Genomic DNA, 25,564 nt, shown 5'->3' on the forward strand with positions numbered 1-25,564 from the left:
AGTAAGATAACTCTTCACACATGCTATGATAGCTGTTATTTAAAAAATATAAAATAACAATTGTTGGTGAGGATGCAGAGAAATAGGAACCTTCGTATGTTGTTGGTGGGAAGGTAAAGTGGTGTCACTGCTGTGGAAGACAGTTTGGTGGCTCCTTAGAAAGTTAAGCGTAGAATTACCATATGGCCTGGCAACCCCACTTCTAGAAATATATCCAAATAAATTGGAAACTGGGAACCAAACTGCTGTTTTTACACCAGCACTTATAGCAGCATTCTTCACAGATAATGTGTTTTTGTTTGGGATGATGAAAGAGAGCTGCATAGATAGTGGTGAAAGTTAGACAACATTGTCAATATGCTTTATGTTACATAAACATACACTTAAAATGGGTAAGATGTTTTTAGCATATATTCTGCCACAATAAAAAATGAAAAAAAGAATAAAAAATGAAATATTTTATTTTACCTTCATTTATTCCTTCTCCAATGCTTAGCTTTTCCTTATATAGGTCCACATTTCTGATCCATGTAATTTTCTTTTTCACTCAATAACTTAACATTTTTGCAAGGCAGGTCAGTAGTTAAAAAAATTCCCCTAATTTGTGTTTCTCTGGGAAAGTTTTTATTTCTCCTTCACTTTTGAAGAATAATTTTGCGGGGTATAGAATTCTAGATTGGTGGGTTTTTCCTTCAACACTTTAAATCTTTCTTCTACTCTTTCTGAGTCACTCCCCCAGGACTGACCTGATGGCCCTTCTCAGATTACATGTGAGGGGCGATGGTCACCCTGGGTGGGTACCAGAGGCCTGCTGACCTCCAGGCCCCCAGCTTCCACACCCGTGGAAATGGGGCACACTTGATGACCATGTGTGGACTCCTGTCAGTGGGAAGAAAGAGTCAGTCACAATTCATGAGTCTGACCACCTCCAAGCAGTGGCAGGACAGGGAGGGGAAGTTACAAGGAACTGGTTGGTGGTGAGGGCTATCTGAAATGGTTTGCCTGAGGTAAAGCACGGATGAGACATTAGACAAGTGGGTTTAACGTCAGGAAACTGACAGGCATAATGCTGCCCCATGTCCTGTCTCCTTGCCAACTTCCTGTGTCTGTAGGTTGGGGGATGACAGGAAGGACAGGTCCTGAAGATTAAGGAACTTGACCTGTGCGGGGTGGAGGGGGGGAGTGGGGGCAGGTGACACCTAGAGATGCAGGGTGACAACATGTGGGGACACTGACACATACACACAATGCCGTCTCCTTTGCAGGTCATTGTGGGGAGCATCTTTGAAGTGGTTTGGGCTGCCATCAAGCTGGGAACCTCCTTTGGGATCAGCATGCTGCAGGTGCTCCACTTGCTGAGGATCTTCAAAGTCACCAAGTACGTGGTCTTTGTGCTCCCAGGTGCAGGACAGGGTGCGAGGTGTGGAATGTGTGCTCTTGGATGCAGGACAGGGTGGGAGGTAAGCAGCTCTGGCCCAGCGAGTTTTGCCAGCAATAGTGTAAGGAATTCAGGGTGCCAGCCTGTATCTCAGTCATCAGGATGTTCTTTTTGTGGCTTATAATTAGCTTACATTTTAAAAGGTGGTTATGAAGCAGCACATGCTGAGATACAAGTCCATCCCCAGCAGAACACCTTTGCCTTGGGGCTGCTTCTAGCTCGGTGCTGCCAGCCCTCTTTCTAGTTATCCAGATAGCTAGCAGTCTGCTATTTCAGACCATCCTCTGTCATGAACCCCCCATTCTTGTCTCCCCAACCTTCAAAAGATGAATTAATAGAGAAAAATGCAAGTTAACAGATAGAAGTGTTTTCATCTTCTGAATCTACCCACCTACCTTGCAGCCCCCACTCTAGAGAAGGGAGAGAGCTCAGGGTGACCTGTGGAGGCCTGTGTTGGAGTGGCCCCTGAGGCCTGAGCCCATGGCCTCCAAGAACCAGCCTGGAGCCTCCAGGGCCCCCTGCCCAGCCTGCTTCCTCTGCTCTCTCCATTCTTGGGTGTGACCCTATGTTGTGAGTCTCCTGAGATGAGGATGCTGAATTTCCAGTTTTACCCATTTGATCCTCAAATAACCCTGTATGCATGTTGCTCCATTCTGCATAGAAGAACTGATGGAATGCAGTTAGTGAGGGGAGCTGGGACAAAATCTGGTCCCCGTCCTGCCAGAGGTGGGAGTGGAGGGCAAGAGGGACAAAAACTCTTCCACCACAATTCTACCAGTGGCAAAAGCTGGAGGTCACCCTCTCTTAACCGTGGTTGACCAAATGGGAACCCACAACTGTCCTGGGTTCACCTCACCCTGGTTTCTGAGGCTGCGATGCCACCAGCAGCTGAAGTGCAGGATGCCAGCACCCCCTGGCCCTTCAGTGTCCTTGGCAGACTGGGCCATGTCCTTGCAGGGTCAAGCACCAGACCTGCTGCCACTGACCCACTCGGTCCCACATGGGCACCACCCATCGTGAATGGGGACATCTCTCTGAGTAGGCCAAGTCCCATCAGTCTTTCACCATCCACTTTAACTCTCAGCCCAAGACTTCTGTGGACATGAGGGTGTATGTACAGCAGAGTTTAGGCTGGCCTTCTGTGGGAATTCAGGCCAGTTAGGTCTGCCAGCACTTGCTGAGCATTTAAGGTGGCATGTCCTTAGCCTTCTGCCGCTTTCCTTGAGATTCCAAGGGAGAGGGGCCTGGTGAGTGCCAGCAAAGGCTGCCATAGCACCCACTGTCTCAGGGGCTTCAGGAAGAGGATGGTCCTTAATTGCCTGGAGGAGGGCCAGCCTAGATCCCTACTCACCCAGGCAGGTGGCTGGATTCCTTTTAGCCCATCCGCCCACCAGCCCTCAGGCACCTTGAAGAGAACTGGGGGTGGTCTGGGCCTCCTGGATTTTAGACTGTGTCCAGCTTTGTGTTTCATTCTGCTTGGAGAGGTGACCTCTGACCCTGTCATGGCCAGCTCAGTGAAGTGGATGGCTGGACCTGGGTGGGGCTTTCCTGCCTGGGTGCAGGGCTTGGCAACCAGAAGAGAAGCAGTGCAAGCTCTCAGGAGCCCAGAGCAGCACAGGGGGTGGGCCTGAGGTGAAGAAGAAGAAATAGGTAACAGCTGAGGATTAGGGTGAAGAGCAGAGCTTCGTGTTGTCAGGCCTTCACCTTGGTTTCCTCACCTGTAAAATGGGGACAGAAGTAGTATTTACCTCCAGGATTTCAGTCACACTTGTAAAATGTTTACTATAGGGTCTTGTAAATGGTGGATGCCTAATAAATGCTAGCTGTTGATGTTATTGTTATTATTTTCTTCATACCTGAAGTAATGCTCAAGGAGCAACAGATGATTCCATTTAAGAAGGGAGGGGCATTCCAGGGTGAGGGTATAGCACGTACAAAGGAACAGAGGCATGTTAGGGTGTCCCTGGTGGCTTGGGGGTGACTCACTTGGACTTCTGAGAAATCTGTGCACCCTGGGTCTCCTGAGAAAGTTCCCTCCAGGACTGGAGGCTATACCTGGAGGAGGCTATTGCCCTCCAGGAGTGTTTGTGTGGCAGGATGAGGAGGAGAAGAGCATTGAGGGAGGCCAAGAAACCTCAATCCTGTCACATCCCCACCCCAAGTGCAGGCTCCAGACCACTCATGGTTCTTGGAGGTGCTTGCCACTGAACACACTGCCTGGTGCAGCTGTGCTTTTATCACAAGCTGGACTTGCTGCTGAAGTCTGGTCTGTGTTCTGGCTCAGCTCCATTATCTGCCTGCTGATAACAGACAATTGGAGGACCTGTGGCTGATGGATGTTGCAGGGAGAGGGAGAGAGAGAGTGGGCCAAGGATGAAGTCTGGGTTTTCTGGCCACCTGATGGATGGTGGCATTTTTCTGCTGAGAAGAGTGACAGGAGGAGGAGCAGGTTTGAGATAGAAATGGTGAGCTGAGCGCCGGTCACGTGTCTGTGCCTCCCAATGGGCCTCCAGGTAGAGAAGTCCAGGATGGTGGGTCTCAAACTCCAGGGGAGATTTCAGTGGGAGCATCAGGGCTCAGAAGGGCACAGAAGGCACAGGCTGAGAGCCAAGGGCCAGATAAGGGTGAAGCTCAGTGTCCAGACCTGCCTGTCTCCCTCCAGCTACTGGAACTCCTTGCGGAACCTGGTCATGTTGCTGCTCAACTCCCTGAAGTCCATCATCAGCCTCCTTTTCCTGCTCTTCCTCTTCATTGTGGTCTTTTCTATGCTGGGAATGCAGCTGTTCGGGGGACAGTAAGTGGTGCCCTAGAGGAGAGGGTATGAGCTGCATTCCACTTGGAGTTTGAGTTCTGAGCAGACAGTTCTGCTGCTGATCTCCTCCACCTGCCTTCCCTCCCTGAAGGTGCTCAGTGGGAATTTGGGGAGTTAACCCTAGGCTGGTGACTCTGAGGAAGCAGCCCATTGCAGTCTGTAAAAAGCTTCTGATGGAACTGCTGCTTCCCAAGACTTCTTATTTTTCTCAGGTTCAACTTTCAAGATGAGACTCTGACAACCAACTTTGACACCTTCCCAGCTGTCATCCTCACTGTCTTCCAGGTAAGGTTCTCTGCACACTCCTGGTCTGCTCACTTCTCATCTCCTTGGGTGCCGGGAAGGTATCCTCTTCTTGGTTCCTGAGCACAGCTCAGACAGCTGGCATATCAGACAAACTTTCCACAATATGTAAGAGATCACATAGGGGGCAGGCCACAGTGGCTCAGTAGGCAGAGTTCTCACCTGCCATGCCAGAGATCCGGGTTTGATTCCAGGTGCCTGCCCATGCAATAAAAAAAAAGAAAAGAAAAGAAAAAGAGATCACATAGGAAATAAACATAGGCAGGTTTGCAATGTGTGGGTCTCCAGTTCTAGACCCCGGCCTGATTGGAAGGGAAGCTGGATGCTACAATGCCATCTAAGGGGCAAGTTTAGTTCCTTAGGGACCAGACCATCTGGCAGATACTGGGCTTCAAGTCACTAACTTATCTTCTTGACATCTCAGACCTGGCATCATGTCTCTCTTTTCTTCTCTGAGAACAAAAACACAAACACTCCTTAAACACCTCTCCCCAGTGTCTAAGACCACAATAGGCCCCTCAGTTCTCTTTTGTATCTGGAGCCCATGCTCCAACCAAGTTCCTTGGAAGTCAAGGCTGTGGGCCCATTTTCTGCCATGACTGACCTCACCAATATGTTGACACCACTGTATTTCCACTCTACTGACTCTCTCTGTGTGCCATGTCAGAGAGCATGTTGTCTCACCCACCATGACCCTTGGGAAAGTCTCACAGGCTGCATAACCTCCAAGTCATGGATTTTGCTTGATGTCCCTAGCCTCTTAGACTGTCAACCCTACGGAACTTGTTTTTGTGCTTCCTATCCCTTGCTCTTAGTTCCTGTCAGCCCAGGCTCAGCTCACCATTCTTATTGCTTAGCCTTGTATGCCCTCCTTCTGGTTCCCTTTGTTTGCCATTCAAAATTCCTCTGGACAGTTGTGGTCCTGTGGCCACACAGGAAGAAGTAACCTCTCCTCATCAGCCTCCTTTGCTCAATCACCAAGTGGATCACAATTCCTCGGAAAGTTTATGTGGCTAAAACTGTTCTTAAATTACAAAGCATACAATGAAAACAGGAAATTATGGCCCATCCATGCAAAAAAATATTTGACAGAATTCATTTCTCAGGAAGCCTAACCATAGAAATTACTGGCCAAAGATATTAAATCAACTGTTCTAAATATTCTTAATGAGCTAAAAGAAACCATGGACAAAGACCTAAAGGAAATCAGGATTAGGTATGAACAAATAGGGAATGCTAATAAAGAGACAGACATTTTAAAAAGAAGGCAAGTGAAATTCTAAAGGTAAGCAATTCCACAGAAATTGACCACTTGTTAGATCACAATGAAAATTCCCACTGAATTAAAGAATTGTTACCCTACAGAACACGTTCTTCATATCATTTAAATAGACTAGAGACCATTGAGATAAAGTCATTTTAAGTGTTCCCTATATTTGAAATCTGAAAGGTGCACTACTAAATATTGGTGTAAAGAGGAAATCACAATGGAAATGATAAAATGTTTAGAATGGAACAAGAGCATAAAAACTTATGAGATAAAGCTAAGTTAATACTTAGAGGGAAATTTAAATTTTAAATGGAGTGATCAAAATACAAGAAAGACTGAAGATAATTAAGTACTCATCTCAGGAATGTAGAAAAAAGAATAATAAACTGAAGAAAACCTGAGAGCAGGAAAATCATAGTATATGAGCAGAAATGAATGAAACAGAAAATTAAAACCCAGTTGACAAAATCATGATAAGCTTGTTCTCAGGAAGACTAATAAAGTAGAAAACTTGATAGCAAGTCTGATAAGAGAAAAAAAGCACAAATAAAAATTAAAGTTCTAAAGGGAGATATGATACAGAAAAGGGGGAGATTTTTTCGAAGCCACAAAGAATACAAGGGTGATTGAAAACTTAAATGCATTTTTTTTTTTTTTGTTTTTTTTTTTTTTTAAGAGAGAGGGAGGAAGGGAAGGAAAGACAGAGAGAAGGAAGGAAGGATGGAAGGAAGGAAGGGAGGAAGAAAGGGAAACATCTTTAAACATTTTCTTGTTTTATTATATTTTGTTTGTTTGTTTGTTTTTTACATGGGCTGGGGCCGGGAATCGAACCGGGGTCCTCCGGCATGGCAGGCAAGCACTCTTGCCCGCTGAGCCACCGCGGCCCGCCTTAAATGCATTTTTATAGGAAAAGATAAATTACTTAAATTGGCTGAAGAAGAAATCAAAACTCAGATAAAGTCATAACCATTAAATAAATTGAACTGTAGCCTGTCTGCTTCCTGCCCTGGATACAGTCAGTTACAGAGGTGAGTTTTACTGACTTCAGAAAACAGAAAATAACTGTCTTAACTCATTTCACAGAAGGGAATGAATCACTCATGAGACTAGTACAGCCTTGATTCTAGAGCCAGAAGTAGGCAAAGCAATGTGTCCCTGGCCCCTAAGCACTGCCCCACACAGAGGACACCCAACACTTTGGCTTGGTCAGGTGGACACCAACAGTCCAAAATAAAACAATCAAAACTCAAACCCTGCTGGGTATTAAAAAACAGAACCTCATAGCTAAACAATAATTTATTAGCAGAATTCCCTGTCTTTACAGGTTAAAAGAGGAAACTAATCATGTCAGTAGATGCAGGGAAAAATATCATTGATGTCAACTTTCATTCATAATAAAAGCATCTTATCATACTAAAAATCAATAGGACTTTAAAAAAAACTCGTAAAGATTATTTCCAAAAAACCCAGAGTAAGGAGGGTGATAGCTAAAGGGTCCTTTGGGGGGGGTAGGTGTGGGGGGATGAAAGTGTTTTCAAATTGACTGTAATGATCATTGCACATATCTGTGAATATATTAAAAGCCATTGAATTGCATACTTTAAATGGATGAATTATATGTGAATTATACTTCAAGAAAGCTGCTATTTAAAAAACTCATAGCAAGCCTCATAAATAATAGTGAAATATTAGAAACATTATCATTAAAAAACAAGGAAGCCTAATGTGCTGGTTTGAAATTGTAGGTACCCCAGAAAAGTCAATCTCTAATCCTGATTCAGTACTGCAGAGTGGAATCTTTGATTAGGTTGTTTCCATGGAGATGTGAAATGCCCAATTGTGGAGATGCTCAACTGTGGGTAGGACCTTTTGATTAGATGGAGATGAGACTCCACCCACTCAAGGTGCTTAGTTTACTGGAATCCTTAAAAGAGCTCACAGAGAAAGAGGTCTGAGTCAACAGGGATGCAGACATTTAGAGATGCAGGGAGTGCTGACAGACATAGCCCTGGTGCTAAGCAAGGACTCACAGAAATAGCTGGAACATGAAGAGAAGAAATCTCCGGCCCTGGGAGAGGCTAAGCTCAGAGATGAAATCCAGAGTTTGCCCCAGAGCAGCTATAGTATGGCCCAACAGATGCTTAGAGAGGAAGCCACTGGCATCAGAAGCTGGAAGCAATGGAACCAGGAAGGAGGATCAGCAGACACCAGCCACATGCCTTCCCATGTAACAGGCATCAGCCTTACTTCAGTCAAAGTTTCATTCTCTGGATGCCTTAATTTGGACATTTCTGTGGCTTTAGAGCTGTAAACTTGTAACTTAATAAATTCCCTTTATAAAAGCCAACCCATTTCTGGAATATTGCATTCTGGCAGCATTAGCAAACTAAAGTACCTAGTATTCAGGCATTATAAGTCAGTGTTATGAAGTGAGGGAGAAAGTCTGGAAAGAATTAGACAAACTTGTTATTATTTGCAAGTGATTTGATTGTTCATATAGAAAATCCAAGATAATCTGTTAGAAATAATGAGAGACTTCACTAATATCGCTGAACCCAAGATTGAAGTACAAAAATCAATAGCTTTCCTATATAACATTATTCATTTAAATAAGAAAACTCTCATTCATTGTAGCAACACAATATGTTATAAGGTTCCCAGGAATAAATCTAACAAAAATTATGTCAGACTTGTATGGGGATAATAACATAATGTTAGTGAAGGACCTCAGAGTAGGGCTGAAGATGTGGAGAGATGCATTATAAATGGGAAGGCTTGAAATGATAAATGTGTCAGTTCTCCCAGTCTAGTCTGTGAATTCAGTGCAATCCAGATCAGATCCCAACAGGACTACACTTGGAATTTAGCATATTGATTCCAATATGGAGAGCTAATGTCCAAGAACAGTCAAGACATTTCTAAAGAGCAAGAAGGGAAAGTTTCCCCTGCATACATCAAGACATTTTTTAAAGCTAAGTAATGAAGATAGTGTGTTTCATATATATATATATATGTATATATATATATATATATATGTATATATAAACACAAAACATCAAGTGAACAGACCAGGGAGCCCGAACATAGACAGAGATTTATGGCAGCAAGATGGCATTATCATTCCACAGGGGAAAGATGATGTGTTAAAAAAAATGGGTCTGGGAAAATTGGCCGTATGGAAAAAAAAGGACTCTGACCTCACCGCCATGCGTACGTAAAACAACAGACTCCAGTTGGAATAGACACCTAAATATGAAAACTGAAACTTTAAAGGTATCTGAGGAAAGTATTTATGACCTTGGAATAGGGAAGGGTATCTTAAGCCATGAACAGTAGGGACCATAAAGGAAAAGACTACTAAAATTTATTAGCTAAACTTCTTTATAATGCAAAAATAAGTTTAAAACAGACAGAAGGCATGAAGACATTATTTACAGCAGGCATTTCAGATGGATGCATATATGCAAGGGTGCATTAGGAAGCCTCGCAGAGTGAGGGAGGAGACCCCCAGGAGCGTGGGTCCCGGCAGTGAAGAGGACGAGACTGGGAAACAGTGAAGGTGTGAGGACTGGGGGTGCATGTGCTGCTGCTGAGGTGAGATCCAGCCACTTGGGACCCTGAATAAAAACTGGAAACCTCTGAAGTATCTGTAAGGATGCACCAGTAAATTGAAGGAAAACTATGCATTGGTTTATAGGAAAAAGTAGATTTATATGTATCGAAATGGATAAACTACAGAGATATAATATGGAATACAAACAGCTGCAGGGTGTGCACAGTTTGAGCCCATCCTCAGTGTCTGGAGGTGCCTGCTGCATTTTCCTGCAGACAGGACGTGTCATGTGTCCTCACCAGGCACTGGGGTGAGCAAGATGGTGTAGAACTTCCCAAAGGACCCTGATGCACACATGACCCGAGAGAAACAGTTTTCCTTTTGAGTGTGGACTTACGAGTGTGTGTTATTTGATCCTCCTGTACTTTCCCCAAAACAGCCACAGAAGAGAGTGGTGTTCTATGCAGCAGGGATTGCACCTAGTGTCCTTGCCCTGCAGGCTGATGTGGGGCCCTCAGGGAGGCCCAGTTCCCTCAACGGTCAACAGCCAGAGGGCAGCTCTGGGCCTGACAACTCCTGTGCTCAGCGCTGCCTCTGAGCCGCCCTGGACACCACTGCCCCCTTTTCCTGTGTGGAACAGCCCCTTGTTCCCGGCTGACACCTGAGCTGTACTCACCTTTGCAGGTCTAAACAGCTTTGCTGCTGGCACTTGTGGAAGTTTTCTGGGGGCCACAGAGGCAGCAAACCTGGGCCACAGGCATGTGGGTACATGTGTGCCAGGTGGAGGTGGCGTTGCAGGCATGTGGGTGCTTATGTATCAGGTGCAGGTGTGTGGTTGTGTGTGTGCCAGGTGCAGCCACCCTGCAGGCATGTGGTGCATGTGCTGGGTGCAGATGTGTGGGTGCATGTGTGCCTGGTGGAAGCGGCCATGCAGGCGTGTAGGTACATGTGTGCAGGGTGCAGGTGGCCATACAGGCATGTGGGTGTGTGTGGTGGGTGCAGGTGTGTGGTGGGTGTGTGCCAGGTGTAGGTAGCCCTGTGGGCATGTAGGTGCATGTGCTGGGTACAGGTGTGTAGGTGTGTGTGTGCTGGGTGCAAGTGGCCCTGTAGGCATGTGGGTACATTTGTGTTGGGTGAGGTGTGTGTCAGGTGCAGGTGTGTGCTGGGTGCTTGTGCTGGGTGCACGTGTGTGGGTGTGTGTGCCAGGTGCAGGTGTGTGCTGGGTGCAGGCGTGTGGATGCTTGTGTGGGGTACAGGTGGTCCTGCAGGCCTGTGGGTGTACGTGTGTGCCTGGTGCAGGCAGCGTACATGTGTGTGGGTGCATATGCCACATGCAGGCTGCTATGCAGGCATGTGGGTGTGTGTACTGAGTGTGGGCATTTGGGTGCTTGTGTGCCAGCTGTAGGCATCTACCTGCTGCTCCGTCTGCCCCACAGATCCTGACCGGGGAGGACTGGAATGTGGTGATGTACCATGGGATCCAGTCACAAGGCGGAGTCAACAAAGGCCTGTTCTCATCCTTTTACTTCATTGTCCTGACTCTGTTTGGAAATTGTATCCTTCTCTGGGAAGTTAATGGGCCTTGAGCTTTCTCCAGGAGCATAGGGTGAGGAGGCGAGCAGACTGAACCAGAGAGGCTCTTAGGAATGTGAGCCTGGAGAGCTGGGAGGGGGAGATGGTCTTTGCAGACCAGGAAGGGCACATGGTCTGAGCATGGGGAGCCAGTGGCAAATGGTGGGGCCTGGCATAGTGAGGCTGCAGGCACTTTGGTCACCAACAGCAGCAGTTGGCTTGTTTTTTAAACTGGAATATAGTTGATCCATTAATTTCTGGCATTAGTCTTAGAAAACCTTCTGCTGTGGATAAATGTAAAGGTGCATGTAGGAGAATGACAGGGTCAGGCTGGGGGACCCGGCAGGGCAGGAGAGGCGGGTGGGCAGCAGTGTTTTGGGCACCCACAGGGCTGGATCTGCAGCGAGAGTCGGCGCCTAGTCCCTGGAGGCTGTTAAAGCAGATGCTCCAGCCCCAACCCAGGGCCCAGGCAGGAACATTCCTGCAGAGCCCAGGTGTTGTGCTGCTGGCTGCAGCCAAGAAAGTCCTAAGCTGTGGCCCATGTGCCCTGCTGTCATCTCTGAGGAAGGAGCATGTTGAGCAGCCTGCTGGCCCCTGGCCTGCCCACTCTCCCCATCTGTCCTGCCTGGTCTTCCTGTCTGTCCTACCCACTCTCCCTGTCTTGTCTGTTCTCCCTGTCTTGCCCGCTTGCGCTCCCTGCCTGTTCTCCCTGTCTGTCCTGCACGCTCACTCCCATCTGTGGCCCATGACCTGGCTCAGGCACTCTGCTTCTGTCTGCCTGTCTGCTCCCCTGACCTGTCACAGGCAGTGGCCCCTCATCTCCCACACCCTGTGCTGTGGCTGCAGATGGGTCCTCAGTCACACGCACAGACCCTGGTCCCCAGGGAGAGGTCTACGTCCCCCTGGGAGGCTGAGGCCCAAGGGTGGGGACTCAGTGGTGGCCACAGACATTCCCCTAGACATATACCAGCCTGTGCTGTCCAAAATGAGGCACCACCTCCCTGAGACAGAGGCCGGGCCCCTCCCATCCCTAGTCTCTCCTGCTGCCCAGTGTGTGCCTCTGGTCATCCCCAGCAACTATGCCCTCCCTCCTCAAGTCTGTACCTTGTGCTGGGGTATCCTGTCCTCTGGGCTCTGCTGACACCCTGAGCACACTTACCTGTGGTGGGACCCTGGGATGCAGCTCACCTGAGTCCAACTGGGGGGAGCACCTGCCTACCCCAGCCCGAGGCTTCTCTTCCCAGCAGGGGCATCACCTTGTCCTTGCCCGCAGCCACTGGGACAGTGGCTCTAGTCACTACAGTTCTACAGAGCACAAGGTTCTCAGCTGGGTGGCTGCCCCCAGGACCGTCTGGAGATGGGGTAGTGAGTGCACCTCCCCTCAAGTGGGTGGAGGCCAAAGGTGTTGCCTGGCACCTTGCAGTGCCCAGGATGGCCCCGCAGAGATTTCCTGGACCAGAAGCAGCCATGCTGGCCTGAGAGCCCTGGAACCAAGAGATAACTAGGAGGCAGCCCTGGGCGCCCTGGGCAGATGGGCAGGTGGGCAGGAATGGGGCTGGGCGCAGCTGGGGTGGCTCTTCAGGGCCCTGCTTTAGGGCCCAGATTGAGGGGATGCTGCCAGTCAGTGGTAGCATGAGCTGTGGGAAAAGTCACTTCCCAGGGTAGGACAGGAGAGCCTTGTGCAAGGAGAGGCCTGTGACAGCACAAGGGCACCCTGGAGAGATTCAGAGGGCCAGGCTGGGGAGGAGGTGGCCTTGAGTGGTCCTGCAGGGGTGGGGGCAGCCCTTCCTTGGGGTTCTGATGGGGCTCTCAGAGCCCTGGGTGTAGTGCTGGGCACTCAGCGGACTCTCAGAGCTGCTTTCCACCACAGAGAGGGAGGGACCCAAGCCTAGCCAAGGGCTGGAGCCCATAGGACCCAGCAGGTGACGGAGCCCCCTGGAGACTGCCAAGGCAGGGCATTTGTGGGGAGGAGTGGGAACAGATGCAGCGGTAGATGTGAGCAGAGCACAAGCCCTCATGAGGTGCAACAGGTGCAGGTATAACTAGCACAACCCCAGAGCTCAGGCTGAAGAGCTTGGGCTTAGGGGCAGTAGAGGAGGGTGGATGGTCCGGGACTGAGTGAAGGGGAGACTGGGAAGACTGTTAGGAGAGAGCTTGGCAGTGAGCAGAGTCTGGGAGCCTGGTGGGGCCTGAGGGGCCAGATGGATCTGGGTGGGCAGGTGGATGCCAAGGGCTGATGGACCTGTTATCCAAGGGGGACCGGGGCTCAGCTGGCGGGGAGGATGTGGGGGCCGAGTTCCCTTCCTTAGCTGGGGCCAACCAGACACCCTGCTGAATGTCTTCCTGGCCATCGCGGTGGACAATCTCATTAACACCCAGGAGCTAACCAAGGTATGTGGGCAGGAGGCCACCTTCAGCCCCATGCTGGGCAGGGAGGGGAGGGGAGGCCTACATAGCTCTGGTGAGGCCTGTGGAACCTGAGGAGCTGCGGGCCTGGGTGCAGCCTCGGGCCACCTGTCTAGGGGAGTCCCTGAGCATCTGGGCAGGCAGAGGTCAGTCTGCCACGTGGAGTGTGCAGGGAGAGAGCAGAGGCAGCTTGGAGAGACCTATGCCAGAAACGCTGAGGGAAACCTGGGCAGATGGCCCCAAGACGTCCCTGCCTGGGAGAGTGGCCTGGAAGGCAGGATAGAGTGTGGGGACCCAGAGGGGCTGTGTCACCTGGAGGGAGCCCTTGCAGCCTCAGGACTGAGGCTTCATTCAGGATAGCTGTGTGAGGAAGGGGGAGTCAGACACGAGAGGGATGGGTTAGCTGCGCTCTAGTGAAATTCCAGGTCTAAAGACCCTAAAGGCAGAGCATGGACACCAGTGGTCATCTCTGGTCAGTGAGGGGAAACTTGTGGTCATAAGGGCAAAGGGCCACCTGCTGCACCCTGGGCTGTGGGGTGGTGTCTCTATGTTCTCCCCTCCACAGACACTATCTACTCTTCATCTCTGGTCCAGGCCCAATGGGAGACAGGATAACACATGTCCCCCTCTGTGACTTCCCTGCTGGGGACACGGCTTCTCACTGCTTGGCCCTCCCCTGTGGTGCTGAGCACAGCACTGCTGGCATCTCACTGCTTTGTGACCTCCAACCCAGGCTCCCCTCCTTGTGCTTTGGCCCCTTGTGGGCTGCAGCTGCCCGAGCTGTGCTTTTGCTCTGCAACCCGGCTGTCACCTGCTGCCTGTGTATGTGCCCTACACTGTGTGGCTCCCACCCCACCCCACGCCGCACTGTGTATGCCCCTGAGCTCTGCCTGGGCCCCACCCCTGCACTGTGTGCACCCCAGAGTTCCGCCTGCAACCCACCCCCATACCGTGCCCGCCCCCGAGCCCTGCCAGCACTCACTGTCCCTGCACCAATGTCTGCGTGATTTTGTGTTGCCACATGTATGCCCCCACAGGAGTTTGTAGCACAGTTCAACAGTCCTGTCCCTGGCCCAGGCCCTCCCTGACAGAAGATCCAGAAGCCTGGAGCCAGGAAGGTGGAGGCTTAGGTGCCTCTTGGAGCTATGCTGGGTAGGAAGCCCCCCATCATCCACAGTGACCTGAGTGTTTCTTGTGCCTTCATTGTCCTTAGGCACTCACCAGCCCTTGGTTTCTGCCCAGCCTTCCTTTTCCACCCTGGTCCTTGGCCTGGTCCATGGTGGTGCCTGCGAGTCCAGCTTTCTTCCTTGCTCAGGCTTCCCACTTCTGAGAACTGAGCCAGACTGGACCTCTACTGAGCCCCAGGCAGGGCTGGAGAGTTGTGGCAGTGTTGGGAGAGCTCTGTGGTGTCAAGGTTTCCTGGGCAGGGGCCAGGCCTGAGGACACCGTGAACTTGGCTATCTGCCCCACAGCCATCAGGGGCATGTCTGCTTGAGCTTTGAGGCGCTCATGGTCTCTTTGAGGTCTGCTATGGGTGAGAACCTTGTTTATGGGAACAGACATGCCTGATGCAGCCCGACCTTCAGGCTAACTGCCCTTGTTTGAGAATTCCCTTTCCTGGGGAGTTAGGATGGGAGGAGGCCCAGCTGGCTGGCTGCAGGCATTTGCTGAGTGACCATGAGTCCAAAGGCCACCACTTGACTCTTCCCTTTTTTATACCCTCAGAAACATCTTACAGCATTATTTATTCATTGAAATGAGTCAGTTCAAGTTTAGGACTTGTTTGTAGAACTTTTGGGGGAACTTCAGGAGACCCCTTGGAGTGACTGGGGAAGTCCCCTGCCCAGAGGGTCATAAACTAGGACAAATTCCGTAGCTCTGAGGAGGGACCCTGGGTCCTGGGCTTTTGTGGTATGTCCAGTTTTATCTCCTCTCTGGTCCTGAAGCCTGAAGGTCTTTTCACAGCAGTGGTAGAGTGGAAGGTAGCCAGCAGGTGGCTTAGTTCTAGCCATCTTCGTGTACCTGAATGCAGATTTGAGGACATTAGGGACTGTGTGCTGGGGTGCCCAGAGTCACCCGCGGTCCTGGGCCACCATGTCTACGTAGGAGGAAATGCAGTAGCCCCAGCAGCCAGACAGGCAGCGTGGAATCCTTAGCTTTTCACCTGGAGCCATGGACACTCAGAGCTCTTGTCTCCAGGCCCTGGGAGCAAAGCCTATGGGTTCCACTTAGCAACTTGTGGGTCAGACGAGAGGGTCTGTCGAGGAGCCACTGTTCCCCTCCTTGCACATGCGCACACACCTAGCCTCTACAGTGGAGAGCCTTGGGGGGGGGGCAGGCCAGGTGGGGAAGCCCAGAAGCAGTGCTGGCCCCGCTGGAGACACCTCAGCAACTGGGCCAGGGGTGTGCAGGTTCTAGAGCCTGCCCTCTGTCCTCGGGGTTCCTGCTCTGCAGATGAGGCCAGCATAAGGACAACACGCCCACTCTTGTGAGGAGCAAGTGGAATGGAAGGAGAGAAGAATTTGGATTTCGGCAAGTTGAGTCTGAAGTGCTGAGGGACAAGCAAGCAGAAATGTCCAGTCTGAGTTGGGCAACTGGGTCTGGAGCTCAGGAGGATCAGGGCACACGTCTGCATTGGGGGTCAACCTGGGAGTGCCTGTGCCCAGAAAGAGCAGGAGGGTGCCAAGGGAGCTTCTTGGGGGCCTCCCCTTCATGCAGTGGACAAGGAAAGGGGATACCCAGAGGGCTGCCTTCTGCAAGGTGTGGGGGGCTCCAGGAAGGAGATGCAATGGCATCAGAGTGAACACAGGGCTTGGTGGCCACTAGAAACTTCTGTACCTTCAAACAGAATGAAGAGGAGATGGAAGAGGCAGCCAATTAGAAGCTTGCTCTGCAGAAGGCCAAAGAAGTGGCTGAAGTCAGCCCCATGTCTGCCGCCAATCTCTCCATTGCCGCGTAAGGCTTTGAGATGGGGGTGGGAGAGGGGCTGCCGCAGCATCCCAGGCCTGGGTCCTCACCAGGGCACCCCTTCTGGAGGTTTCCATAGAGGTCCCCAGCCTTAGCTGTAGCTTGTGAGGACATGGCCCTTCCCCAGGAGCTGTGAACCCTGAGGTGGCTGTGGGAAGAGGGGAGCCGTTGAGCAAAGGGTAGGCCAGGGCCTGCTGTGGCAGTCTTTTGGCTGGGCAGCCTCAGGGTAGTCGAGGCCCCTGCAGCTGCCCCTGGTGGCATGAAGCTGAGGCAGGGAGTCTGCTCTCAGGGGACTGTAGGTGGTGTCTTGGCAGGCTGACAGTCTTGCTACAGCTTCCAAAGATGTCTCTGCACGGTTCCAGTGTTGGGTCAGAGGCCACAGGAAGACGGCGACGGGTAGCCCCCTGACCAGGAAAGGTGGGGGCAGGCAGGGGCTTCCATGGGACAGAACCCAGGCTTCAGTGCTCAGCAGAGCCCAGCCACACTGTAGTCACTTTCCTTTAGGTGTTCAGGGTTTCCCTGGGCCGAGCACCACAGAGGGCTGGGGCAGATGAGCCCAGGGAAGGCAGTGTGTGGAAGGAAGCAAGGGACTCTGGCATGGCCTGGCTGCGGTGCACCTCCAGGGCACAGAGCCTGGTCTACTCACAGAGGTGCTACACCTGGGCAGGCGCTAATGCCCCTGCCAGCATCATGAGCACTCTGCTCATCGGCCCCACCCTGTAGCCGGCCACCCTCTCTTTTCAGAGTGCCTAGACCATGAGTGACTTGTGCCAGGAGCGTGTGTGCAGTATGTGTGCACTGAGTGTGTGTGATGGCATGTGGGGGTCTGTGGGGGTCTAGGGCTCGTATGTCCTTGGCATGTGCTGAGAATGTGTGTCTGTGTGGTGGCCAGTTCTTGCCTATTTTCAGGGGGGTGTTTGCAGGGCCCACAGCCCGGTCTCCAGGCCAAACAGGTGGTTCCTGGGGTAGGCCAGGCATGGGAGGGGCTACAGGAGAGTTGACCTGGTGGGCCTGCGGGTGGGCTCATGGCTTTGTGGTGTTGTCCAGGTGCTTAGTTGGTCAGTTTGAGTCTATGGTTGGTTGGTTATTTTGTCACTTCAATTTGGCCACCTGCCCCTGGGGTTGCACTCATCTCAGGATGCTCCAGGCCCATGAGTGTGATTTGTTCAGCCCCATGCAAGCCATGGGGGCCCTGCTGCTGGCCTCGTCCTGGGGTGTGTCCACTTCCCTGTGGCCCTAGTGTCCTGAGAAGAGAGGCTGCGGCCCCAGTCCTGAGCTAGGTGACATTGGGCTGTCCTGTGGAAGGGGGTCTGGGGCCCCCCTGGCCTTCTCCCCACCTTCCTCAAGAGACATCAGCCGTGGGCTTTGTGACCTGCTCGGGTCTACCATGGAGATGCCCTTCTCCTCTCCTGGAGTGGGCTCCTGGGAGCTGTAGATGCTCTGCAGCCAGCGCCAGCATCCCAGGGGCTCATCAGAGACACTGCTCTCCACACAGGAAAGGGCCCCTGCTGTGCCCCCCACCCAGGGCCAGCTGTGGGTCTCTCAGGCTCTACCTGGAACATGACTTTAAGGTGCCCTTCTCTGTAGCCAGTCACAGCAGGCCACTGCCCAGTGTGGATTGCTCTGACCTCCAGCCCCCAGGAGTGTGATGGGAGACCTCCCAGGGTGCAGCCCATGCTGCCTTCCCTCCATCCACTCTTCTCCCTAGTCCCTTACTTGCCTGCTTTCCTGGTGACTCACGCTGGCAGGGGCCAGCCATGCCCAGGCCTGTCCCCTGCCCATGAGGGTGAGCTGCCCTCTGTCCTCACCCTGAGCCCGTGCCCCTAGATGCGCCGTGGGCTGTGTGAGATGAGCACTTTCACATTGTGAGGACTTCTGGCTCCTTGGGGTTACGAGAGGACCCAGCCGGGCCCTGTGAGTGTGTGGGAGACGGGGTCCGTGTGGGAATCCCACTTGTGTTGGCCGAGGCTGCAGCCCCCGCTTTGCCTAAACCTGCCCTCGGCTCACAGCCACCAAGGCACATGGGAAGAGCATAGGCTCGACGTGTCCTCCTGGCTCACTGTGTCAACACCCCAACCTCTGTGCACATGCACACACGCTGACAACTTATACACAAACACATGTATTTTCACACACTTGCATGCACATATGCTCACAGTGCTCACATACACTCACACATGCACACACTCACATCCTCACATGTACTTTCTTATATCCTCACATCCACAGCCCATTTCACAAACACACAAACATGCACACACGCACCCACAACACACTCATACCCATACATACCTTCTTACACCCTCACAAGCAAACATGGTCACTCACACTCATGATACTCCTACACACTCACATACCTTCTCACTCACACTCAGTATGCCCTCACACATAACTCTTATACATTTTGTTTCACATACACACTTGCACATACACAGCACACCTGCACATACATAGCACACTTGCACTCACACATACCCTCTCATACACTCACACTCACATCCACACAAACACTCACACACATGCCTGTTTGCACCCAGGGCCTATGGGCAGGGGAGCTGTTTCTAGCTCCTTACAGATACACATGGACTTCAGCCTTGAGAAGGAGCGACTTGAAACAGAGCTGGTCCTTTCTCAGGGGTGCGGAATTGTAATGAAATGACTGTAGAGGGACACTCAGCTTTTCTTGGTTTGGAAAAGCTTCCAGAAAGTCATGTGGAAATGGCTGGAGTCACACCCAAAGGGAAAGTGGGTCTGCAAGAGCCTCTTTTCCCCTTGGAAGTGTCAGAGGGAGCTAGAAGCAGCTGAGTCTACACTCTGGGGAGCAGGGAGGTGTGGAGAGGGCACTCCACCAGGAGGCAGATGGGCCAGGCAGCCAGGCTAGCAAAACCCCTCAGGTAAGGACCCACACACTACCCTGCCTGGCCCCTAGACTGGGCTCCTCTGTTCTGTACAGACTTGTGAGGCGCTGCCCTCTGACATACCCTGCAGCCCAGACTTCTCTGAGAAGGGGCCAGGGTCAGTGCTCATTAGCCTCAGAGGGGCCAACTGGAGGCCCAGCTCGTCCCAGCCCTCTGCAGGTCGCCTGTGGCCTCCTTGGGCTGTGGCTCTGCCTTGTTGACCGGTGTGGCCAGGCCTTGCTAGACCACACATCTCCATCAGATACTTGTCTTCCCTTTCACCTGAACCTGGCTCCATGACTGCCTCGCTGAGGGGCCCTGAGCACATATCCCCTCTGTAGGCTCAGTCCCCTGCTCTGTAAAATGGGGACAGCAGTAGTGCCTGAGGCTCAGGGTTGTTGCGAGGGTTGGGTGAAGGGAGGTGCAGGTTGCTGAGGCCTGTGTGCCAGTTGGGAGAGTTCCTCACTAGGCTGAAGGCTGTGATGCTGGCCGAAAGGGGGGCGTGGGCTGGGGTTGCCTACCTGGGTGGCTTATTCAATAGGAGCCAGATGCCAAAGGCTTCCCTTGGCCACCGGGGCTGTGGAGGCCACATGGGGTGGGGGAGGGGGTAAGGGCCTTTACTAGCCTGAAAGTGGGGCTGACCCGGTATTGCTGGCTCTGTGTGGGCCAAAGAAAGGGGGCGTCGGTGGCCAAGAGGGGCACATCCATGTCCCCATCCCTGCCCTAGTCCCAACTCTGGGCTCCTGAAAGTGGTGGCTGCTAGGCAGTGCTGAGTGCCCTGGTATACCACGTACCTCACATTGGCTCTACGGGGCCTGGCTGTCCTGGCTTCCTTCACATCAGGACGTATCTCTCTGACCCTCTCACAAATGCCTTCCTGCTTCTGGCTTGTAGCTTTTTTCCTGGGGGGTGGATATAGGGGAGTGCCTTTTGGAGAAATGGCTACATCTTTGGGCCCTTCCACTCAGGTACCCCTGGCAGGCTGGGAAAGGGCTGCTGCCTCCTGCCTCTCCATCATTCTGCCCCATTTGAATGGTGCTCTCCCTCCTTCCCCCCTTTTGTCTTTTCTGGGCTCAGGGTGCGAGTCCTGGAAGCCAGTCTGTGCCATCTTGCTGGTGCCTGCTGTCCCCACAGCCTGCACCCACCGAGGCAGGCAGGCAGTCTGGGGGGTGGTGAGGGACTCCATGAAGGGAGTGGAGCTCTGGGTGGGCCTCTCTAGGTCTTCCGCCTCGACTCTGAGGAGGGGTCTTGAGGGTTCCTGCTACCCCTCCTCCCTCCTTGCCTGGCACCACCCTCCATCCCTCCATTGCTGTGTGTCCATCTGCGGCTTTCTCTATGCTAGGCAGAGCGGCGGGGCAGCCGGCAGGCACAGGTGCCCGTCGCTCACCCGTCGTCCTCCCCACAGCAGGCAACAGAACTCGGCCAAGGCGCGCTCCATGTGGGAACAGTGCGCCAGCCAGCTACGGCTGCAGAACATGCGCGCCAGCTGTGAGGCGCTCTACAGCGAGCTGGACCCTGAGGAGCCGCTGCGCTTGGCCACCATGCTCCACCTGCGGCTGGACATGAAGACGCACCTGGACCCTCCCCTGGTGGTGAAGCCAGTCCGCGATGGCCCGCGCGCTCCCACTGGGGGCCCGGCCCAGCCTGGTGCCGATGGCTCCGACGCTGCCAAGCCCGCCTGGCCGCCCTGCACCCCGGCGGACCTGCCCCGCAGGCACCACCGCCACCGTGACAAGGACAAGGCCCCGACCCCCGCGGCGGAGCAGGAGCGGAGCGAAGGCCCCAGGGCGGAGGGCGGGGAGCCCGGTGGCCGGGAGGAACGGCCTCGGCGGCGCCGCAGCCACAAAAGGAGGCCGCGGGCTCCCGCAACGGCAGGGGTGAGCGCACTCGTGGCTCGGGACCGGGCCTGGAGGGCGGCCGGCGCCATCACTGTAGGGGCTCTCGGGAGCAAGCGCCCGAAAAGGAGCTGCGGCGCCACCGCCCCCACCGGCATGCGCCCGAGCGGGGCGAGGATGTCCCCGGTGTCAGGACCAAGGCTGAGCAGCGGGTGCAGTACCGCGGCGGCTCACGGGCGGGCACCAGGGAGGCGGAGAGCGCCCAGGAGCCCGCGCGGCGGCACCGGCCGCGGCACAAGGCGTTGTCTGCACATGACTCCTTGGAGGAGGAGGTCGCGGAGAAGGAAGGCGAGGCTCTGGGCAAGGAGTAGGACGACGGCCGGAACCATCAGCCCAGGTCAGCCCCTGAGCCCACAGGGGCGAGTCGGGGAGACAGTGGTGCAGCTCGGGTGTGGCGTGGAGACCTCCAGGCAGCCTGCCTTATCCCTTGTGGTCTGCGGGTACCTTTCAGGGCTAAAGTATGGAGCTTGGCAGAAGGGTCTGATCATTGCAAGGAGCCCGGGAGGAAAAGAGGGCTTGTGGAGAGATTGTTGGGACTGGCTTGGGAGGCCCTGGCTTGGGAATGGTAGGAGAGGAGAATAAAGTGGCCAGGAAGAAGAGAAAATGAGGAAACTCTGTGGAGGAGGGAGAGGTGGGAAAGAAGTAGCCTGAGGGAGCAGCCCCGGCGGGCTGGGCCTGGCTGTGAGCACTTTGGGTCAAGGAGGCCTGGCTAAGCCAGCCCTCCTTATAAACCCTGTGCATAGCTGGGAGGTCAGTGCAAGGCCTAACCTGGGCTTTAGGAAGCATCAAACTCTAGGCCTGTTCATCCTGCAGACGGCTTTGCTGCTCACATGTGTGATGATGCCCTCTTGCTACCTTCCACATGCAAAGGCACAGAAGTACACAGATGATAAGAATTTTACAAAATGCTGGAGGAGCAGAGGAGGTGGTCAATGTTTTCTCAGTCTGGGTAGGGGACTAAGGAGCTGGATTTGCAGACTGAACAGGAATCTGGGGCAATGTCGGACCCTGAGATGTCATTCTTGGTTGCAGGGAGCCGCACTGTGACATGGAGGCCAATGGGATGATGGGTGTAGGCCCTCTGCACGCACTGCCCAGCACCTCTCTCCAGAACATGGTGGAGCAGCCAGAGGATGCTGACAATCAACACAATACCTCTCGGATGAGCAGCCAGCCCTCGGACCCGAGTGCTACCGCGCACACCCCAGTGATGCTGACAGGCCTTCCTGGAGAGAGCATGGTTGTCCCCAGTGAGTGTCTCCCTGCCCCAGCAGGGCCCCCATCCTCCTGCATCAGCAGCTGCCTGGGCACCCAGTGAACTGATGTGGTCACTCCCAGCTGGAGAGAAAAGCTTTTGCTGTCAATGCCTCTCCCTCTGTCCCTTGTATCCAGGTGCCCAGAAGTAACTCAGGCTCTATTTTTCTCTTCCCAAAAGATCTGTAGGTTACTGGCTAAGTGCCAGGTGCATGGTGAGGTGCTGGGGGCTCAGCAGGAGGGAGCAGTGGGTGCCAGGTGGGTGTCCAGTCTAGCCGAAGATGCACCACAGTCATAGGTCTTTAGAGTTGTGCTCTAGAGTTACAAGGTTGTCTAAAGTTGTAAAAAAAAAACTTTTTTTTCCTTCCCAAATAATTTTTTTTTATTAGAGAACTTGTCAGTTTTCAGGAAGATTATGGAGAAAATAGAGTTCCCATATACTCACCCGTATTTAAAAAAAATTATTGATTAATCTTTACACACAGACACTCCATACATAGTGTATAGTCAGTGGCTCACAGTGTCATCACATCATCACCATGATCATTTTTTAGAACATTTGCATCACTCCAGAGAAAGAGATAAAAAGAAAAATGAAAAAACTCATACATACCATACACCTTATCCGTCCCTCTCATTGAACACCAGTATTTCCATCTACCAAATTTATTTACCTTTTATCCCCCATTATTTATTTATATTTTCTTTTTGTTTATTTTTCCTCACTGCCATTTTTAACATTTTGCATTATTGTAGTACCTTTGTTACAACTGATGAGAAAATATTATCATAATCACATTATTAAATATAGTTCATGGTTTAACACAGGTCACTGTTTGCATTGTCAGTCAGTGGATTTAAAAAAAATTTTATTCTCCTTGTGTACGTATGACATAAAATTTCTTCTTTGATCACATTCAGATACGTAACTCAATGGGTTAACTGTGTTCACGCCATTGTGCTGCCATCACCACCATCTAGTATCAATACTGTGCATCATCCCAAATAAAAATTGTACATTAAAATTTTTTTTATTGTGGAATAAAAGATTTATACAAATAAAAGAAAGAAAAAGCAATAATTTTCAAAGTACTCTTTAACAGTTATTTACATAACAGATTTCAGACTTTGTCATGGGCTACCATTCCACTATTTCAGATTTTTCCTTCCAGTTACTTTAAAACACTGGAAGCTAGGAGTGTTAATGTAGTGATTCATCAGTTGTATGCATTTGTTAAATCCTATTTTGTCTGTTATAACTCCTTCTCCTTTGATCTTTCTTCTAATCTATAGGGATCTTTAGGGAATGCCCGTTCTGACTTTTTCACATTGAGAAGGGGTATCAACACTAAAGGATAGGGCAATGTAATTAATTGAATATCTTGGAGAGCCTGGTCCCTCTGGGTTTCAAGATTTATGGCCTAGGAACCCTCTGGAAATTATGTGTTCCAGGAAAGCAAATTTTGTGCATGAAACCTTTATAGAGTCTCAGTTTGCACTCTAGGTGTTCTTAAGAGTTAACAGAAGTCATGTTGGTTGGCAAACCATGGCAATTAGCACTGTCTAACTGAAGCTTGCATAAGAGTAGCCTCCAGAATAGCCTCTCAATTATATTTGATCTCTTAGCCACTGATGCCTTATTTCATTACACTTTTTTCCTCCCTTTTTGTCAGGAAGGCATTGTCAGTCCTACAGTGCCAGGACCAGACTCATCCCTGGGAGTCACGTCCCACATTGTCAGGAGACTTTCATCCCTGAATGTCATGTCCCATGGAGAGGGGAGAGCAACGATTCTCCTTGCAGAGTTGGGATTTGAGAGAGGCCATATCTGAGCACAAAAGAGGTCCTTCAGAAGTAACCCTTAGGTCTCATTATAGGTGGTCTTAGTTTCTTCCCTACAGAAATAAGTTTCCTAAGGGCAAGCCTTAAAATCCAGGGCTTGGCCTATTTTCTAGGGAGTCCTCAGTGGTTGACAGGGTACCCGGGTTTTCCCAGTTGGGAGAGTTTAATAGTTTCAATTTTTTTTCCTTCAGACCCTCAAGAGGCTCTACCAATACTTTTTAATTCTCAGTCCACCACAGTCTGAGATGTATCCTGGTATTATATTAAGCTGTCCAGAATGACAAGGTCTCATTCCTGTTCTGGACTGCAGGAGTTTGGGTTGTTTAAATGAGCTATCCAGACAGTTTGATTTAGATTGTATGTTAACAGAAAATTTAGGTTCTACACATAATAAAGCTTTCTGCTTTTGGTCTCATACAATAGGTAGAGGTCTAAACACTATACATTAAAAAATATGTATTTTTATTGATTTCTTTTTGTTAGGTTGTAGATTTACAGAAATATCATGCATAAAATACATCAAAAATGACATCTTCATACACTGCCCTATAACTAACAACTTGCCTTAGTGAAGTATATTTGTTATAATTCATGAAAGAATGTTTTATACTTGTACTGTTAGCTATAGTTCATCATCCACAACAGGGTTCATTGTGTTGTACGGTCCTGTTTTTCCTTTTAATTTTCATTCTAGTGACATATATATGACTTAAAATTTCTCTTTTTAACCACATTTCCATTTATAATTCAGTGCTGTTAATTATATTGACAATGCTGTGCTACCATCAACATCATCTATTCCCAAAACTTTGTAATCAAACCAAATAGAAATTCTGTCAAATTTAAACATTAGCTACCCATTCCCTACCCCCAGTCCAGCCCCTGGTAACCTATATTCTAGATTATGACTAGTTTTGCTTGTTCTGATTATTTCATATCAATGAGCTCATACAATATTTGTCCTTTTGTAACTGGCTTATTTCACAACATAATGTTCTTCAAGGTTCATCCGTGTTGTTGCATGAATCAGAACTTCATTCCTTTTTAATCCTGAATAATATTTTATTGTATGCCTATACCGCATTGGGTTTATTCATGACTTGATGGACATGTGGGTCTCTTCCATCTTGTGGCAATTGTGAATAATTCCACTGTGAATATTGGCGTGCAAATACCTGTTCCAGTCCCTGCTTTTCATTCTTTGGGGTATATATGCCTAGTAGTTGGGTTGCTGGGTCATATGGTAATTCTGTACTTAACTTTCTGAAGGGTTCAAAACAATTCCACAGTGGCTATACATTTTACGCTCCCACCAGCAATAAATGAGTGTTCTATTTCTTTATATCCTAACACTT

At 51.0% G+C, this 25,564-nt stretch overlaps 1 protein-coding gene across 1 annotated transcript; it reads left to right on the forward strand.

Moving 5' to 3' along the window:
* Positions 1-780: 780 nt before the first annotated feature.
* On the forward strand, positions 781-24,160 carry LOC143679950 (voltage-dependent N-type calcium channel subunit alpha-1B-like). The gene is given in 10 exon segments (XM_077156441.1): positions 781-885; positions 1,266-1,378; positions 4,101-4,232; positions 4,463-4,535; positions 10,813-10,930; positions 13,272-13,339; positions 16,203-16,309; positions 20,624-21,069; positions 21,072-21,450; positions 22,146-24,160. Coding segments are annotated over 10 exon segments (1,827 nt in total). The 3' UTR covers positions 22,432-24,160.
* Positions 24,161-25,564: the final 1,404 nt, after the last annotated feature.

The sequence above is a fragment of the Tamandua tetradactyla genome, chromosome 1, assembly GCF_023851605.1.
Source record: "Tamandua tetradactyla isolate mTamTet1 chromosome 1, mTamTet1.pri, whole genome shotgun sequence".
Lineage (NCBI taxonomy): Eukaryota > Metazoa > Chordata > Mammalia > Pilosa > Myrmecophagidae > Tamandua > Tamandua tetradactyla.